Raw genomic sequence first — 20,090 nt, 5'->3', positions numbered from 1 at the left:
CACCAGCCTCCCTCCCCAAATACTTTTTCCACTTAAATACAGGACGGAAACAGCAGTGCCGCCGCTGCGCGACGCCTGGCAGAGCCTCTGCCACTAACGGCTAACTGCCGGCACCCCAGGGCCGCGGCCCCCGGGGGCTGGGGGGCGCCGGTGCCGCTGCGGCCCCGGGGAGGGCACCGGGGAAGTCTCCGTCGGGCCGGGCCCGTCCCGTCGCCGCAGGCATCACCTAGCAGCCAGACTGCCCGCCCGCACCGCTCTCCTCGCCGCGCCCGCCGCGTGAGCCGTAAAATCAACCGCCCCCTCTCACGGCGTGGCCCGCGTGTTTTGCCACGTGCCGGAAGCGGAAGTGAGGCGCCGCCCGTAGCGGAAGCGGGACGCCGGGGCGGCGCGTGCTCGGCAATGGCATTCCAGTAGCAGCGGCAGCAGCGGCGGTGGTTTCTCTCCTTCCCCCCTTCTCCGTCGTCGGGACCGGGTGGCGCGGCCATGGCTAGGGGTCAGGCGGCCGCAGCCACGGCCGTGAGCGGCGGGAGGCGGGCGCTGCTGCTGCTGCTGCGGCCGGGCGGCGCGGACGGCGCCCTCCCGCCCGCCGCCTCACGTGACCGCCGCCGCCGCCTCGGTGACTGGCAGCGGCCGGCCGCGCCGCCGGGCTCCCGGGCGGCCGTTGCGGCCGTTAACGGCGGCGCGGGGTGGGGAAGGCGCGTCGGCGGGACCGGCAGGGAGAGTCGCCGCCGCTGCGGGGAGCGGGGTGAGAGCTGCCGGGGGGAGGGTGGTGCGGAGGGACAGGCGGGGGAGCGGGGTGGGTACCCGTGTCCCCGTCACCTCATCCGCCCCCGGGAGTCCAGTGGTGGGGGGGCCCGGGGGCCTGCAGGGACCTGTTATCGGCAGCTTTGTGACTGGCCGTAGGGGTAATTATTAGGACTGTCTCCCCCCCCGTCCCTCCCACGAAGACTTAAATTGGTTACCCTGTATTGATCTTTAAGTAAGACAGCTAAGGCATAGTCGTATTTTCTGCCCACCCAAGTGTTTTAAAATATAACGTCTTTGAGGACGGAGAGTTCTGCCTCCTGACCATTTGCCTCATGTTCTATCTTACATTCTTTCTGTCAGCTAGTTTATGCACTGGTGTTAAATTTCCCTCAATGCATGACTTCTGTAATACTGATATTTGGGGAGTGTGTTAGTAATTGTTCTAATGGCAATTTAGTGTCTAAAGGGCAACCAACGAAGGTTTGCTTCTTTAACAAACAACGGAAAGAGTCCATGGATTTAGTCCTCAAAGCTATGAAGTGCTCACAGCTTCCACGTTTTACACTGATAACAGTAAAGGAACAATTTTAAGACCCTGACACTTGGCAGAATTTTTCTAGGACAGGATATTCTTGGAGAGCATCTCGGAAGTGCAGCAGTAGCATTGTATTCTATTTCAAAGCTCTTGCGTGCAGAGCTCGTTAGTCAGATACCTTCTCAGTTTCAAGCAAGCTGCAATAATCCCAATGCACAGTCATAAATGAAAAATATTTGGGGTAGTAAGGAAACTCCTGAAAAGCAAACATGTTGATTAAATATTCTTTCTTAAATATAACTTATGTTTTGTTTATCTTTTTTTTTTCCAGATGTAAGCATCTCTGCATCATCATCTTTACAAAGCAGAGGGAATATTTCCTTAATGGGAAATAGGAAGCTTTTTTTTGACACTCATGCGCTGGTATGCCTCTTGGAAGAAAATGGTAATTTGCTGGAAATGGGTAGCTGTTTTTAATGCCATTTCATGAGTGTTTTTTTAGTTTACAGAGTTTGTTACTTACTTCTCCTTGATGAGTGATGTTACAGCTTCAGTTTAATGGATATTTTTTTTTTAAATATATTTACTGGGTAAGAACATTTTTTCTACTTCCTAAAGGAAACGGTGAGCTTATATAACTTTGATTGGAATACTTTATTATCCTATTGGTGATTAAAAATGCTAAGGAGAAATTAGATTTTAAGAATTGAAAGTAAAAAACAGTTTTCAAGGTAGTGGTTTAAAATGTATTAGTTGGATTCCTACTTTAGTATATAGCACCTTGAATGTCCAGCAATGTGTTACAATAGGATTGAATATGGACTACTATGTAAAATGCAGGTTTTAGGATATAGTGTAGAATACTATGTAAAATACGGCTGCTCTTATGCTAAAACACAGGTAAGGGAATAGATTATTTTGGATTCTTGCCAATGTTGCTGAGGTGGGGAAGGTACCTTAAGGTGAAGTTCAGTACAGCTGAATTGACTTCTGACAGCTCTCCATCCCTGAAAAGGAAAAGTCCCTTTTCCCTGCCACGTGGTTTTGTCTCTCTCCATGTGCCAACCTAATTCTCAGAAAACTCTGCAGCTCTTTTGCTTGATCGGTATTCTGAGATGCTAGTTTAATGAGCTCACAGAGCACTTGCATGAGGACCAGGACGCATACAAACTGGTAGGAGGAGGGATAAGAAAAGAGACAGAGAGAGAGGAAGGGTGTCTCTTCCTTTTGGTGGTGGCAAACTATTATATCAGCTGAGCTATTGAAAGCAACTCACTGTCAGACCATATATGTGCTTTCTGCTTAACTGTTCGTTAGTTTGAAACAGTCATGCTTTTGCAAGTGTTTCTTTTCATAATGGTTAAATCTTGTTCACGACACTTTTACTCCTACATTTTGAAAGTAGAAAAACTGTTTTACAACAGTTTTACAATAGTTTCCAATATATTCAGTTTAAAAGGTTTTTAATAGGGACTCAGAGGCTGGTAGGCCTAAAATCAGTTACTTGTTGAGTTTTGCACATCTTCAGTGGTTCTGAAGACTTATAGTATACTAAAGTACGTATCTGCTTTTCACGGTCAGAATTCTTGCTCATAGAAATAACCACATATGAGAGATGACTTTCTGTAATACTTCTAGAAAGTTTCTAGCATTTAGCTTGCTGACATTGTAAGAGTGCTGTACTGTAGAAGCAGCTGCACTATGTCACAGACATAATTTTGGGGTGGAGGAACTTTGACATACTGACTGGTTGTGTTCTTTTGTTAGTGCTGGATCAAGAGGAGTAGATTGTATTATCTTTCATAACTGACATTTGGTTTAACTTGGTGCTGAGTCTTAGCAAGTGGCATTTCTGTAAACTGTCCAGATTTAGGTCTCTCTCTGAATGTTGTTGCATTTTGTTTTGCTTAGGGTTCACTACTCAGCAGTCGGAGGTCATTGTATCTGCACTAGTGAAAATTATGAACACCAACCTGGATCTGATTTACAAGGACATGGTCACCAAAGTACAGCAGGTTAGCTGAAAGACAATGGTGGGGCTGAAGTAAATCAAAAGCCAATATGCCTGCTAATGAAATATATGTTGCTATTTATTACTGTTAGACACTGTATTTTAAAAGTTTGAAGGTGAAGAACAAACATTCCTGTGTATTTATTAGCTAGTGAATTTTGTCTTGAGTATATCAAATACTTTGCTAAAAGTGTTGCAGTGGACCTTGAGATTTAGGTGCTGTGAGTTGGTAGGCAAACCACAGGTAGTTTTTTTGTTTCAACCTTATTGTAGCATGAAATAGAATTACTGAGAAGGCTTTTGGACAGACATAGGAGGTATTCAATGAATGGATTTGAATAGTTACAGCTCCTACATACATTCCTTTGTAGACTTGTAACAAGGAAGTACAGATTCCCTCAGTGATTTACCACCCCGTTATGTGGTACCTTTTTATTTCTTTCTCTGTCTAGAACTGAGCTGAATTTCTTTCTTTCTTTTTTTTTTTTTTTAATATAATGTTTTTAGGGCCTGATTGGTGTGGTTGTATACACTGGTAACATACAGGAACATGTATAGTTTGGATGCTGATACTGAAATTTATCTCCTGTTCCTTTGATGCATACATTGTTCATGGAATGCTCTAAACCTACCCAGCACATACATCTTGGTGTGAGGAAGTGAAGAAAACTTGCTTGGAAATAGACAGATAATGCTCAGTATCTACAGAGATCCTTCCTGGCTACCAGGATGATTGTTTTAATGGATAATTGTCTCTGGAGGCAAAGCTTCTTGTTCTAATACTGGCTGTGATTTTTTCAGGGCCCTTTGTCAGGTTATGCAAAGGTAGATCCACGTAAGGAATTGAACATGACAGTGTTGAATATTGCCACATTGAGCTGTTAGGCATCTGGCTCCAGAAATGAAACTGAAATTTGGAGTAAGACATGATTCACTGCATGTGGAACTTAAGCATCTTTGAATGGGATTCACAATATCTGGTGTGCTGGACTTCCCTGACATGTAAGCTAGTCAAATGGACAATGCTGAGAAGAAGCATAGCTGAAGTACAACCTCTTGGGCTGCTCCGTGAGGCTGGGATTCACAGTCCCAAGTCACCTTCTGAACACAGGCTCTAGCTTACGTCATAGTAAAAAGGCTGCTGTCTTAAAACGTGAGAAAACAGCAGCTGCTGTCTCCATAGTATAATAGTCTTGGCAGCAGGGCGTCTCATTAAGAAGCGAAATACCTGGATTTTGCACCACCTTCCATCTAGGGAGGCTTCAGCTCATCTTTCCTACCTCCTAGATTCCAGGCAAAGCAGACATGGGTGAGCTTCCTCCCCCTGTGCTGAACTTGTTCCACAGTCAATCAGAGAATGCAATGTTAAAGGGACCCTTTCTCCCATGGTTGGTTATGTTTTACAATAAGGAGTCATTGCATCTCTGCCTCCTTCTATGCCCAGCTTTTTTTGAATAAAAGTAGACAGGTTTCCCTTTGTTGCTCCTGATGGTAGATGTTTTCTGAGACTGTCTGGTAGATTCTACCCTCGGGTGACTTTCTGTCATTAAAATTGAAATGTGTGGGTATGTATGGCACGCTAAGATAGAAGCAGCTCAGGAGGTGTGTATGCCATGAACTCTGGGCAGCGTGACAGAACCTGTAGTTCCTTATAGTCTTTGAATGCATAAGAGCTTATGCAAAATGAGAATGATTAATTGGAAGAGGATTTAGCAAGTTGTTGATGTGGCTATTACCATTAGGCCCTGGTTGGGTATATAAAAGATTAAATATTGCCCTCGTTGGGTATATAAAAAATTAAATATTACACTGGTTAGATAAAGCCTTGGGGGGGGAAATATATATATGTGTGTATGTATAGAGATGAAGAAGAAAAAGAATATAGAAGAGTCTGTTCACTGGTTTACTGCATTCAGTGAAGACGAGAGGAGAGAGAACAAAAGCAAGCTGGAGACATCAGGGACTAAGAGAGGAGGTGTCCACGGCAGTACACTTTCTGTAGTCTTTTTGTAACACGTCTAGTACACTGAGCCATTTTTTTCAGTGTTGTGGTCAGGTAGCCTGGTGAGGCATCTCCAGATGCTACTTAAACACATAGTACTGTAAGTTAGAATAGCATTTCCTGACAAAAGTTAAGTTAGAGTGCTGCATCAGATTTGTAGGGTTCTTAGTCCAGAATCAAAGGCAAGTGACTACTTATTAGGGAGAGGTCTTCAGACAAGAGAAGGCAGTCCCTGCTTGTATGTGTGGATAGTGTAGGATCTAAAGCAATGTCTGCAGACTTTTCCATCCTCAAAAGTTGCAGAGAATTCTTGTTTGTCTTCTCTCAGTTCAGTATAACAGACTGAGAAGAGCAATAAAAGTACAAGTATAGCGCGTGATTCTAAGTAGTGAAACAGAGTGAGCCCCCTTGCAGGAGGAGGTAAAAAAAGAGGTAATTACAAAAGAGTATGGTTGCACTGAGAAGTTTTGGTCTGAAAGCAAGTTTTCCTCATTTAGCTCAGAGACACATCTTCTCTCCCTAATGCCTTTGCTAGCTAGAGAATTTCAAGACTTGGAATAAACTGTTTTGTAGGCTATTAATTGAATTATTCTGATCTGTATTAGCACTGCTAATTTTGTCAAACATTATCAACATTTGAGCCTAACTTGCTTATTCTGTCACTTAATTTATTTTGCTTTCTGAAACTTAGATAATCAGTCTGAAATTGCTGAATTAAAAATTTCAGGCTACCAAAATAGCCTATCATATTTGTAGGCACAGATGAGAAAAAGCATTATAGTTATGATATGTTCTGAGGTTTTTCTTCCCTCTTTTAAAGGAAATTGCACTTCAGCAAGTAATGTCCCATATTGGTGGCTTGAAAAAGGACATGATTATTTTGGAAAAAAGTGAATTTTCAGCACTTCGTTCAGAAAATGAGGTAAAAATCACTATCTTGGAAAGTGCTATTCTAGCACTTGCTTATTTTTTCTAACGATGTAAAAAAGTATCTTGTACCCAAGGGGTTGGCTCTGGAGCCAGTATGGTTTAACACCCTCATTAATGACCTTGTCGATGGGGCAGAGTGAACCCTCAGCAAGTCTGCAGATGATACAAAGCTGGGAGCACTGGCTTATACACCAGGCAGTTGTGCTGCCATTCAGAGGGACATGAACAAGCTGGGGACTTGGGATGACAGGAATCTTATGAAGTTGAACAAATGGAAATGCCAAGTCCTGCCCCTGGGGAGGAATGGCCCCAGGCACCAGGACAGGCTGGGGCTGACCAGCTGGAAAGCAGCTTGGCAGGAAAGGCCCTGAGGGTCCTGGTGGACGCCAAGTTGACCATGAGCCAGCGATGAGCCCTTGCGGCATAGAAGGCCAACGGCCTCGTGGGCTGTGTTAGGAGGGCTGCCAGTGGGTCAAGGGAGGTGATCCTTCCCCTCTGCCTGTCACTGGTGAGACTTCATCTGGAGTGCTGTGTCCAGTTCTGGGCTCCCCAGTGCAAGGGAGACGTGGACATGCTAGACAGAGTCCAACAAACAGCCACAAAGATCAGTAAGGGACTGGAGCATCTGACATATGAGGAAAGACTGCAAGAGCTCAAACTGTTTAGCCTGGAGAAGAGAAGGCTCAGTGGGGAATCTCAGCAATGTATACAAATATTTGGAGGGAGGGTATATAGAAGACAGAGATAGGCTCTTTCTGGTGTTGTCTTGTGTCGGAGCAATAGGTAGTTGGCACAGACCAAAATGCGGGAAATTCTATTTAGACATAAGAAAATCCTTTTTACTGTAAGGGTGGTAGAACACTGGAATAGGATACCTGGAGAGGCTGTGGAGTCCCTATGCTGGAGATATTCAAAACCCAACTGGACATGGCCCTGAGCAACCTGTTCTAGTTACCCCTGCTTTGAGCAGGGGATTGGACTGGATGATCTCCAGAGAGAGTTAATAGAAGATGCTACAGCTATACCTATTTCATGTCTCTTTTGAAAGAGGTAAAGTAATAGAATGAGTTAGAAAGGACCTCTGGAGAGCGTTAGGTAGTTGCAGGCTGCAGTATGATTGCCATTTAGCTATCTCTTCTCAAGGCTGAACGAACCCATCTCTCCTCCTCACCCACCACCCCTAGCATTGTGTGCTGCAGCCCCCTGGTGACCATCTTGGTGACTCTCCACTGGACTTGCTCCAGTTGTCCGTATCTGGTTTTCACCAGGGAGCCTAAAGGCGGACACCATGCTTCTAGTGCAGGCTCAGAAGTGCTAAATGTGGGGAAATAATCACTTCCCTTGGCCTGCTGCGTTTGCTCTTGCTCATACCATCCTATGCATTCGGCCACCTTTACTGCTGTGGGACATTGCTAGCTTCTGTCTTGTGCTTGTTTTGGGAAATGTGCAGCACTGAGTAAACATGCATGTGTATACACATGTGTGTATCTATACACATACTGAGGACATGGAGTTAAACCACACTTGTTTTGCCCTCCTTTTCACATTATGGATTATAGTAATTGTTACTGATCGTGCAAATTCATTAGTATTTCTAGATTGTGTGTTTTTATATACAGTAATAAAGTGTACAATTTTTTTCTACTCTCCCAGAAAATAAAGCTTGAACTCCAGCAGATAAAGAAGCAAGTCATGGTAAGATACCATACCAATATAATTAAGAATTGACACCTGTCCAGTTTGCTTTAAATAAAAAATAATTGTTGCTTTCAAGATTTTAAAATAAAAGCTGTGCTTAATTGTTGTGATATATAGGACACTGTAATTGCAGTTGATAGTACACTGTGGGCTGCAGCAGAAACAACTTCATGCATACTTCATTTATGGTGACATGGAACTGTTAATGGTACAAGGGGTGAAGAAAAATTTAATTGAAGGGGTTTGGTTTGTTTTTTTTTTATTTACATGCCCTTAATTTAGATTCAGAAAGCGGCTAACTGCCATGTCACGGTTAAGGCTGAGTGAAGTTCTGCATTTAAGGCTGCCTGCTTACATGTAAAGGCGCGACATAGTTTTAAAATTACAGCACTTTCTAATTGGTTTGGGTTTTTTGTTGGGGGGAAGGGGTTGTTTGGGGTTTTTTGGGTGTGTTTTTGTGGGGTTTTTTTTGTTTGTTTTTTTTCGTCTGAAGACATACCTGTTAGCTGTCCAGAATTTAAAATTAACTTTTAAATGGCTTCTTTAGGCCACTAAGTTTGGGACCATTATGTTTGGTCCCACTTGTTTGGGAGCAAATAACCTTTGCAAGAAAACAGACTGTCTGGAGAAAACTTACTCTGTTAATTATCATACAGATTCTTAGTCTTATCAGGTTTAAGCATCAGTGCTGTGTTCTGTTCTTTATGGTTGCCTTGAATAGCACTCCAAACACCCTTCTACCATCAAAACCAAGATCATCTCAAGATCTATTGTTTCAATGGGTGTGGAGTCATAAGCAGCCTTTACACAGAAACTAACATTCTTGCAAGAGTGAGTGAGATTGGAAACTGGGAAACATTAACTGTTTTTAGGGAATATGGTCATCTGACTTGAGAACTGCTGTTTCCTGCTGTGATGTCCTTCTTAGCTGGAAGGATGGAGCATTCTTCTTTCCCTAGGATTTGTCCATGAAACTGGCAGAATATTCGACTTGTTGAGCTGGCTGACAATGTGGACAAACTCAGCCTAGTGCCTCCTTGCCATTTCTTTCCTGTTCTTTTCAATTTCTTTTTTCACTGTCATCTCCAAAAGGAGAATGTAAATTTCTCAAGGCTAATCCTGCATGTTTTATATTGTGTTATGAAATGCTTAATGCATCTGAGTTTTCAGAATACCATTTTAAAATACATTTGGCATCTAACTTTTGAATTGTAACTTATGGTTTTAGTTGCATATAAACAAGTTAGTGTAATTCACTGGTAGAGCATCAAGGATCTGAGTCATCTTTTCTTAAAAGCTAGATGTCTTTAATTAAAAATTAAAATTTTACTTTTACCTGTAAATATAAAATAACTTGCCCTTGTGAATATTATGTTTGCTCATACTTTTTCCTCTAAAAGACAAGAAGACACAATGTTGTAAAATTTTAAGAAAAATTTATTTCTAATTTTTTGATTTATGAAACTGTATTGTATGGTGTTGTAATGACATCTAATTATAAACCGGTTAAAATTCAAAAATTCAGACATAGAAATTGAGTCTAATTATTGTTCATACTAACTTAATGAACTCTTGACTAGTTGACATCGGCCTACTTGAGAGATGCTTACTTGTTTTTAATAGTAGAATCTCCCAGAACATCAGCAAATTTCTGCTTCTCCCACACATTCATCTGATCAGCAGTTTGCCTCATGACACACTGTCAGCTGGCTGGAATTCCTGCCAGGAGGTTGCATTAAAATGGCAGCTGTTAACTGAGAAAAGCAGGAATCACTTACAGCTATTGATGAAGTAAAATGCAAGTGTACAACTTATGGTAGTTTAAAAATATAATAAATGTTTCCTGACTTCTAAAATGTTTGTAGCTTTTTCTGAAAACCCTAGATGTAGACTTTAGAAACAGATTTTTCTTTTACGTTGGAAGGTTAGAAACTGCTTTTAAAGTTATTTTGAGCATCAAGATTGCTTTATGGAGGAAGTCCAACTTACATATGTACCTAGGCATGGATTTCTAGAAATCAGAGAGAGTTATGGGATATATGAAACATTCCCAGCATTTATAGAAGGATGTGCTCTCAATTAACTGCTGCTTTCAGTGTTCTGGGTTTAAAAGCAATTGTTATGAGATTCATTTCATACTGTAGAACGTCAGTGTTTCCCGGGGAAGAACAGGAATATTTACACTTCTGAAAATTATGTACATTAATTGGAGAGAAGCTTGATTCCTGAGATACGTAAAGAAAGGCACAATATATTTGTCTGACTTTTTCTGCTTATGATTAAATAGAAAATCTTGCTTGCTGCTTTATCAATTTTTTCCCATTAGGATGAAATTACCAAAGTTCGTGCAGATAACAAGTTAAACCTAAACCTAGAGAAGAGCAGAGTAAAAGAATTGGTAAGTTTTGGTTACTTCCTTCTAGAAACACCTAAGCAGTGAGTAATCTCCAAATTTGGGTAAGAACATCTTCATATTGATCTAGAGCATCATTCAGCTTCAAGATGGTATTAATCAAAGTTACTCATCCTTATGCTGCTATCTAGTGTATAGGTGCCATGTTTGGTTTTCTATGTCTATCTATTTTGATATTGTTTTAATATCAGGATTAACACATTACACTTCTATGTGTTAGATAGTTAATCTAAATATGCTGACTAGCTGCCTAGAGGTTTTCTATGTTATTAGTGTATCTGTTTCTCCATTTCACACTTAATTAAGTTTACACATTTCATTAAACTTATCATCATTGAAGATGTTTCATTTCCCTATAGATAAAGAATTTATAGCATAGCTAGTTTGTCAGGAAATACCTATTGTGAAAATAAGTGTAATTTATTTTTATTTTTTTTAATTGTAACTGATACTGGTTCAGATAGTTTTGCGCTTTGAAATGTCTGGTAGAACTGAATTGATGTGATCTTAAATTAGAATAACATAGAAGAAGAATTAGAAGACTAACAAGTTTTTGTGTTATGTGTGGCACTCTAGAGTTCTGTTCCCATAGATCTTTTTTGAATAGCTTCTAGGATCTCGAAGAAATTGCATCTTCTAAATTGAAAGATCTTTTTTTTCACAGGTGTGTAATGAAGACTTAATATTTATCTCCAGTCTAGGCAAATAGAACTGTTCAAGTAGATATCATTTATCTTGTGTGTGTGCCCCTGGAAGTTTTTCATAATGATTAGTTTAGGTAATAGCTGTGTCAGTGATTTAGTATAATGACCAACAGTCTGTTATCCCATGATACATGCTTGAATAAAATACAATTTGAGCAGGTAGAATTCTTGTTTAAAGGTTAATACTTTATGCTAATGTTTTAAAAAAGCATCATATGAAATGTATTAACTGTGTAGATCATAAGCTGTGCAATACTTTGGGCTTACAAAACCTATTTAAAACCATTTCACCAGTGATAAATTAGGCACTAGTGTTTTCTTGTATATTTATGTAGGATCGTGGAATCTGGACTCTGTCTGTTGCTCAGAACACTACACTATTTTGACTGCCTCCCAGGAAAAGCAAACTGCATGTCAACTTTCTCTTTAAGAAAGTTGACCAACTCTGTGGTCTTTTGTGCAACTGTAATTTCATAGTTTCTATGAAAACTGTTCTTTTCTTTTTTCCTCCCCCAACTCACCCACTTTAATTGCCAGCTCTGCCATGCATGAACAGAAAAGGAAAAAGGCAGGTGAATGGGGAGCAGGTTCTAGCATATATGCTGACTTGGGGGTGAGGCATAATCCAGTATTTTCTGTAGTAGGCAGAGCGCATCATTATCATATTTACTTGGGTTGTAATGTGACTTAGGACTGAATATCTGGTTTTCTGAGAATAAAACTCAGGATAATTGAAGGTTACTGTGCATTCTTACTAAGTTACTATTCAGAAGAGAAATGTCCTAAGTTTAAATTGATTTAACTTGAAGCACTAAGTAAAATGTTTTTATCCTTTGGTTTTCCTTGGCATAAGTACTGAAGGAGACTTTCTTAATTTGTCAACACCGATGTGGGCAGTGTTTAATGTTTCAAACTCTAAATGCTTTATCTTTTAATTAGTCCATTCCACTTTACACTTCTTGGAGAATCCTACATTGCTTAATGCACATCTGTTTGTGCTGTGATTTATATCTGCAGTGATACAGATGTGATTTAAAAACTTGAAGTACGGTACAAAATTCCATATATATTCATGTGTTCATGTATTACAGTAACTCTTAAGCTTGCTGTTAAAAATCTCAAGATTCATCTGACAAAACTGAATTTTCTCTGCACTGTGAAAAACATGGACTTAAGGGGAAATCTCCCTGTTGAATTTCAAGGAGGGGCTTTAACCTTTTTTTTTTTTTATGCACTGGTGTTATTACAGATGTGTGGTGATGCCTTGCAGTAAAGGGGTGTATTTCACTGTCTTAAATGTAAGTTTAAAATCCTTAGGCCTGATCTAGAGAGTTCTAGCTACAAAGCAAAACTTTAACAAATACAAACATCAAGAAAGATGCTTGTAGAATAGAAATTATTCAGAAAATGTGTTTGGCTAACAGCATCTATTTAAAGTAAAACAGACAAACTATTTCAATCCATAAAATTGTTTATTTTAAATGTCATGGTTCTTTTGATAGTGATGATCAGTTTATTAATGTGGGGTCCGATTCTTATGTGAAATTTCACCTCAAACATAATTTTAATTAGATTCTTTTATAAATATTCTGCCATCTTACCACTTTCAAAAATGTATATTTATATAAAACGTCTGAATTTCTTTTTTTGGTCCCTCTCTTCATTTTGCAGAATCTAGTGACTGTTTCATTAATTGTAGACATATTGTTATTTGTCTTTATGTCACTTTTCCACATTTGTAGCAGCCTGCTATCTCTTAACTTCATCTTTACATCAGTCAAAAGTCCAAATAGAGCTCTAGATCTTTAATGAGGGTTTTTCAGTGCTGATGTATTTATGTAGATTAATCCGAGTTTAATATTAAAGTGGAATAAGCTTCCAGAGTGGAGGCAAAATAAAGCAACTTTCCACATGGGAACATCAACAGATGAGGTTATTGCTGTGTAACTGAGGATTCTGAGATGGGTGCCTGATGACCTTAATACTCTGCACTGTAAACTGGCAGTTTAGCAGCTGACTATGAATAACTGAATTGCTCCAGTAGTGGGACAGGAACCATTATAGACATCAAGGTAAATCATGCCTGTTCATGAGTCAGAAAAGTAACCTGTCCTAAAGGTATGCTTCTTTAATTTGGATTTAACTTTCCTTGAACCCAAATAGCTATAACTTAAAAATAAGCCACAAATTCTGATGTTCCACAAATGGATGGCTTAATGTGAGATACAAACATTCTATATTTAACAAATATATCATGAAATGATGGTCAGAACAATACAAATGGTGAGCTGTATTTGTATGCTCAATGGATTATTTAACTGTTGAGAGTTACTGTTCAGAATCATAGGTCTTTGTTTTTCAGAAATGCAAATCTGCCAACCTTTCTTCCAGCTGCTAATTAATATATACAGTTTTTGCAGAAGATGAGTCTCTGATGGACTTGTTGCGCTTTACAGTTCAGAGGTGTGGATAAACACCTGTCTAAATTGTGCTTTTCCGAAGGACAGCAATTATCCTACAATACTGTCTCCCAAGTGTTGTCAGACAATAATCTTGTCCAGATTCAGTGTTCTACAGAATTTGGAAACAAAGAAGTATGCTTTCAAGTGTGGATGAAAAAGTTTAATGACAATATCATGTTTATGGTTTTGTTTGGTTTTTTTTTCCCTTTCTCCCCTCTAGTACTCGCTTAATGAAAGAAAGCTACTTGAAATGAGGACAGAAATAGTGGAATTGGTAAGAACTTGGTAGCTGTTTTTTACACAGAAAATTTTTATGTACTTGTGTTATAGACCTGGTATTCTTTTTGGAGTTGTTCATGTCTTTAGGCACTTAAAACACAATGACATTTTGTACGTTAATTATTTCCCTGTGTATTTTCATATTGGTACAGGTAACTGAAGTGTCTACAGAATAAAAAGGCTTTCTTATATATTATTAGACCCTCTGCACGTATATAAAAACTGTTTGGTAGTCACTTTGTTTTGAAACTTCATGCATGTAGTATTTTATCTAGACAGAATCCTACTCTTAATGTTACTTTGTGAAATTAATTCACCCCCCGCCATGTTCAGTGAAACTGAAACACACTGCTAGATTGACTTGGCTTCACTTTAGAGGAGGTTTTTACCAAGCACTTCCTTTTGTTTTGTTTCTGTAGCATAGGGAATTATCCCTAGGAGGATGTGTAGCAGTAAGTCATTAACTGATTCACAAGGTTTCAGTAGTGCTGATTTGAAAGTATCAGTAACTCAAGCAGTGTTCTCTGTTTACAAGTTTGATCTTTCAGTCTTCTGAGTAAGAATTCTATCCCATTTTTTACGGAAGTCCTGTCTTCTGTCATAATCGGATTCTGAATTTGTCTGTAGCTGTTTTTGTGGTAGAACTCATTACAAGAGGAAGACATGCTTTTTTACATCAGAAGACCAATTCTCAGTTTTTCTAATGATCCATAAATGTTTATGCTCTGGTATGTTTTTGTCACAAGAGGTTCTTAGACTTTTCAATAGCTCTTATAATCGAGCAGTGACTTTAATATCAGTAGGCCAAATGACAAATTGAAGTTAATGTTTATGCTACTAGATTGAGATAAGAAGGCATCCAGTTCTGCCACTTTCTAGATCACATGTTAAGGAACATGTAATCATATAAATTTCCCAAGTTCACCAAATTATTCAATAATCAGCTAGGAAGGAACTTGTTCTCTTTGAATGCAAATTAACATACATTTAAGGAGGAACCAAAAATTCAACTTGAAGGGATGGGCTAGGTTTCTAAATAAACTAGAAACTGTTCAAATAGCATCATTTTGTTGCTTTGGTTTTTTAGCATGCACAACAAGATCGAGCTCTGACCCAAACAGACAGAAAAATAGACACAGAAGTTGCAGATCTGAAAACAATGCTCGAATCGCACAAACTTGATAATATTAAGTACTTAGCAGGTAAGGAATCTGATGGTTGTCTCTGGTGAAACTGTTAAACATTTAACAATGTTTGGCAAACTCTTGATTGACTGTATCCATAAAGGGCTTGATTAAAAAAAAAAAAATACTTGAAATAGTCAAGATTAGCAGCCTTATATATGTACTTAACCCAGACAAAGTTTCCTATGATTTACAATTGTATTTAGCATGGGCTATGGCTGTATGACTTTTTAGGGTTTTTGTTCCATGCTTTATACTGTAATAACAATGTGTATGAGAAATCTAAAAGACTGCCTGTGAACAAGGGCCAAAAAGTTCTTCTATGCCTGACTTAATTTATAAAAGCAGCCTGCTGCATGCATTTCTAGGATTTCTTCTGTCTGATGGAGATCTATATGCAAAATGGAACATTTCAGCTTTTCTGACTGTTTGGCACCACATGTTCTTTAAACTTTCATTTTTCAGGCATGTGTATTAGAAAAATACTATGTGTGTGTGTGTGTGCCTACATTATTGCCCTAGGTTATTAATATTTTGACATTTTTCTACTGAGTGTGTAGTGCTATTAAATGAGCAGGTTTGCAGTAGAAAATTATTCTTCTGATTTTAGATTTTCTGATTATTCTTTCACAATGGATTTTGTCACAAGTACAATCACGTCTATTCATAGTACTGTACTTCAGGCATATCCTTTAAGAGAACCATTACTGGAAAATAAAGGGCCATTTATTAAAATGAGAGGAAATTCTTTTCCCCACCATCCCTACTCAAAAAAACATGTCGAACTCTGCATGGGGGAAAAAAGATAATTTAAAAATAATTTGCATTGTGTTTGAAGTGCTCCTGCTGCGAACAATGGCAAAAATCTTTTGCGTGTATATCTAGAAACCAAAAGTTGATTTCATTTTAAATAGAAATTTTAAAAAATTGCAAACTGATAAGCCTTGTTAAAGGTAGCTTTCATATATTTGTTTGCTGAATACTTGATTGTGATTTAGTAATCCTGTTATTCATTTCCTCACTTCACAACTGTAATTTGCCGTATTGACCTTTTTTGGAGTGGTAAGCAGCTAAGGGTTTCTTTCAGCCTTTTGAACATTTTCCAGCCCAGTTTCCTGCATTCTTCTTTTCTTTCCTTCTTATTTGTCATTTTTGTGCCCCTCCACCTTGAAATTGTTTGTTGTAAATTAAAAACCTTATTTTCTTACATTGGGAAGAGGTGGTGGTTACACTTTTAGTATTATAGTAAGATATGTACATACCTTTCTGAAGAAATGTTCTGAGAGCTAATGATTTATTGTCTCCATTTTCCTCCCCATTTTTATTTTCTTTCAGGTTCAGTATTTACATGCCTTACTGTAGCACTGGGATTTTATCGTTTATGGATATAATAAAATGTCACTTTAAAGGGACTTCTACTGTCATGATTTCTGGAAAAAAAAAAAAAAAAAAAGAAGTTTTATCTTTGCCTGGACTTTCACCAAGTCTTGACTTTTATTTATTTATTTTTTTTGTAAAGCAGACTGTATTGAGAATGTAACCAAAGATGTGCCTAGAAACAAACTGTATATATTGTGCATATTTTGGAATTTGCCTCTGATGAAAGCATGGTATACGCATTTCTGCTGTTTCCCTCCATTCTGAACTGCAGTACACCTTGCTGCTACGAAGTGTCATATAAGCAAAGACTGGCATTCATACCAATTATATGGGGCTGCATACTGTAGAGAAGAATCTATGGAATTATGTTCTATTGCCTATTCAGACATGCTTGCCAGAGTCAGTTGCGTATATCAGACTAAGTCTTGATTATTAATGTAAGACTGAAACTACATGTGTTGTGGCTTGGAGGCACTCTTGTATAAGTAGAATTTGTGTTAACTGAATCATGCTTAATTCCCTCCTCCTAATGCTTGTTCATACAGTTACTATGATCAAATGTATGTTTTGCTATTTTTATAACATTACACTTATCAGCTTGTTTTCCAGAGGGCCGTCCAATCAGTCATGTTTCATGAAAGAGTACTGTGTAATGATAGCAGCATTTGCTGCTAGTTTTGTCTGTAATGTATTTGTAGAGGTTTTTGTGACTAACTTGCCTTGGGTACATAAGTATCTGATACTCATTCCATATGCTAATTGTTAACTTTGCCACTGTAACTGGAAGTTTGAAATGCAGTAACATGCACTAGTTGTGTTAATTTATGGTTAAGTGATACAAAGTGTCTCTGGTGCTGCCTCCTTGATGGCAGGGAATTGATGCTTCTAGAAAGGAAAGAGATTTTAAATGGTGGTTATAAAGCAGTGCCTTAGACAAGGGAACTGCAGTACCAACAGTCAGAATTCTGAGTTTTTTGTTGGTTTACTTTAAAAAAAAAAAAAATCTTGTTGGTTCTTCAGATGTGGAACTTTGGTAGTGATTATAATATTGAAAGCAGTAATGGAGACCTGCAAGGATGTTTAATCCAGTTCTGAGCAAGCCCATGTGAGCTAGTAAGTGCAACTGAAAACAATGAAGGAAGGTGTCCAGTGTATCCAGATATCTGTCGTTCTTCCACTGATGAAATGGCTGCTTTAGTAGCAGAGCTGCCATTTGTGTTCCTTCAGTTAAGAGAAATTTCCCTTTCTTGCTTGCTCTTAGGAAGAGAGAACAATCTATGCACTGGTACTAAATGCTGTTAGACCACAATCATGGCTTTGCTTAATGAAAGTAAAGCTGTTTGGCTACTTTGTGCCTGCACTGTAATAACCATTTAACTTTTTTGGTGGTTGGGAGTGCCAACTTTGATCATGTGCAAGTGCAGAGGAAGAGATGCGTGCCTGTAACAATACTATACTGGCCTGAAATAAAGAATTTTCAATATTCATAAATTATGCTGAGTTTTCATTATAAATGCAACTTTTTAATTTGAATTTAGTCTCTTTGTTTGAAGGTAAGTCACTGCTAAGAGGACTTTTTCTTAAGCTAAGAATTAGCAAAGTTGACAGCCCCTCTAACACACTGAGGAGGAAAGAACAGTCAATAATGTAAGGAAAACTATTATTACAGAATAAGTTAACAGCCACTCTAAATTGAATGTATCTATATTCAAGATCTTTCTTGTTTAAAAAAATATTTTTCGTACTAACTTACAGGACTTGATTCTTTCCCAAATTAGACAAGCAATAATTTAAAGTTTGGAATTACTTCAGTGTTGGTTCCTATCTTCCTAGGATAGATGATTCTATATATGTCTATGTAATCAGTACATCTTTGCCTGCATGCCTGAGCATCTGATGAATAGTTGCTAAAATAATTATTTAGAACTAATTTTAGATATAAGGTCTATCCTGCTAAAAATAGATACTATGCAAATAAATTTCTCTTCAGGGCAGGTGGAAGGAGGAAGTGAAAGATTATAGAGTAGCATTGTCCTGGAATTAGTGAAGTGTCAGGAAAACCAACGCTTCTTGGTGAGTGTTCTAAACATGGAATAAAGTTAGTATGTCACTCAGGAAAAGGACACTATAAGTGGAACATAATTATTATTTCCTAGCCCATAAAGTCTTCAAGTGTGATGTAAAAGCTTGTTACTCCTATCCTATGTGCATAGATGCAAAGTCTTCTTCAGTTTCCTCTGATTTTAAAGGTCAGTTTAGCAATCTTTCTAACACAGTCTCATCAAGTGTACCACATGTACGTACTGGCATTCTGAAAAAGTAGAAAATCCTTCTGTATATTTCCAAACAGAAATTCTTTCAAAGGGAGATCTGAACTGAAAGAATGAGCCTTTTGGTACAGGTGAGAAGCAAATACATAAGGACTTACTACTAAATATATCTTGAAAAGCAACAGCTGAGTGTCAAATGATCACTGAATTCATAAACAGGAGACCTAAGCTGGCAATTCTCCATTTTTTTTTTTTTCTGTAAGACTCTTTCTGTATCATGCTGTCCATTGTCTAATTTGAATTGTAGCAGTTCTAAATGTATGGAAATACTTTTCAGTTCTCTGACTTCAGATTTTGATTTTTTTAATTTGCAGAGCTCTTTCAAAAGGTGCAAGTGGAAAATAAATGGGACTGTTTTACCGTAAAACCACTTCAGCTGTGGAAAAACTCCAGTAGCTCCCCCTTGGTTCAGAAATGTATCTGTTGATTTCCTGCCTGGCAGGAAAAAAGTATAAAAGAAAAGATTTAATCTAGAAGTGTTATATCTCTCAGGCTCTCTCTTCAAGTAAGTTTGCAAGAATAGAGCGTGCAACTAAAGCTGAGCTGCAGCTCTGATTTGCTTTTGGGAGGAGCTCGTCTCTATTGAGAGTATGTACAAGTAGCAGTCTGCCTATGTTAAAACTAGTAGCGAGTTTTCCCTGCAGACTTCCATGTTCATGCAGCAAAGACAGGAGCTTCTTTAAGGATTTATTTCCTTTTGGGGAAGGAGATTGATTCAATTTTCTGGAAAACCTAAGTTGCTCCTAAAGCTTCTTTGTGTTTTGCAGAAGAAATCGAGATCCAGAGTTCTTAGAAAACTGTATTTACTTGTAATATGTTAGTGGGAGTGTACTGAATTTAACTGCTTGCCTGTCTTGCTTTCCCTCTTGTTTTCCGTAAAAATCCTTAAGGGAGCCGTCTCCTTTTCACTGGTATGTATTGGCTAAATTGTTTGCTTCAGGTATCTTATTACTGTTAAATCACATGCTGTCTAGCCCTTTCTCTGTTGGAAGTGTTGATTGCATCATTCGTTTCCCAGAATGTTGTAGAGTTGTACTTAAAACCGTGAGTTGACAAATGGAAACATATTTTTAATGTAGGTATGAAGCCTTCAATTTTTCTAACCACAAATGTTTTGGTTTACTAGAATAAGCCTTATTCTGGTTGTGAATAGTCACTTAACTGACCTTTTCATAAATGGTGAAATCCTAGCTCCGTGCAGCTATGAACAGTTCCTGTTGACCTTGGGGAGGTGTGCTTTTACCTTCTAGGTATTTTGAGTCATACAGCTTCAGCTGATTTTTCTTACTCTTGCTATCATCTGTAGACCTCACACAGGAAAACTGGTGGGATTTTTTTGTGGTGTGGATTGGGTTTTGGGTTTTTTTTAATCAGCAAAGTTAGCTAAATTCCTGTGACTAGTTCCTTTTGAACTA

The 20,090-nt window shown here is 38.6% G+C and overlaps 1 protein-coding gene across 1 annotated transcript; it reads left to right on the top strand.

Moving 5' to 3' along the window:
* The first annotated feature begins 483 nt into the window (after positions 1-483).
* MCUR1 (mitochondrial calcium uniporter regulator 1) lies at positions 484-16,495 on the top strand. Its single transcript, XM_075705714.1, has 9 exons — positions 484-745; positions 1,614-1,727; positions 3,194-3,297; positions 6,116-6,217; positions 7,879-7,920; positions 10,250-10,321; positions 13,723-13,776; positions 14,869-14,983; positions 16,301-16,495. The coding sequence occupies exons 1-9, from the start codon at positions 484-486 to the stop codon at positions 16,354-16,356; spliced, it is 921 nt and encodes a 306-aa protein (XP_075561829.1). The 3' UTR covers positions 16,357-16,495.
* Positions 16,496-20,090: the final 3,595 nt, after the last annotated feature.

Source organism: Pelecanus crispus, chromosome 2, assembly GCF_030463565.1.
Source record: "Pelecanus crispus isolate bPelCri1 chromosome 2, bPelCri1.pri, whole genome shotgun sequence".
Taxonomy (NCBI): domain Eukaryota; kingdom Metazoa; phylum Chordata; class Aves; order Pelecaniformes; family Pelecanidae; genus Pelecanus; species Pelecanus crispus.
The sequence above is the reverse complement of the archived record's forward strand: the minus strand, read 5'-3'. Positions and strand labels throughout refer to the sequence as shown.

Bases quoted from the DNA above. Each gene is read 5' to 3' on its own strand.
- MCUR1 (XM_075705714.1), top strand. From the start codon at position 484: ATGGCTAGGGGTCAGGCGGCCGCAGCCACGGCCGTGAGCGGCGGGAGG. The intron at 6,218-7,878 runs GTAAAAATCACT...CTACTCTCCCAG, and splicing joins CACTTCGTTCAGAAAATGAG to AAAATAAAGCTTGAACTCCA. The intron at 10,322-13,722 runs GTAAGTTTTGGT...TCTCCCCTCTAG, and splicing joins AGAGCAGAGTAAAAGAATTG to TACTCGCTTAATGAAAGAAA.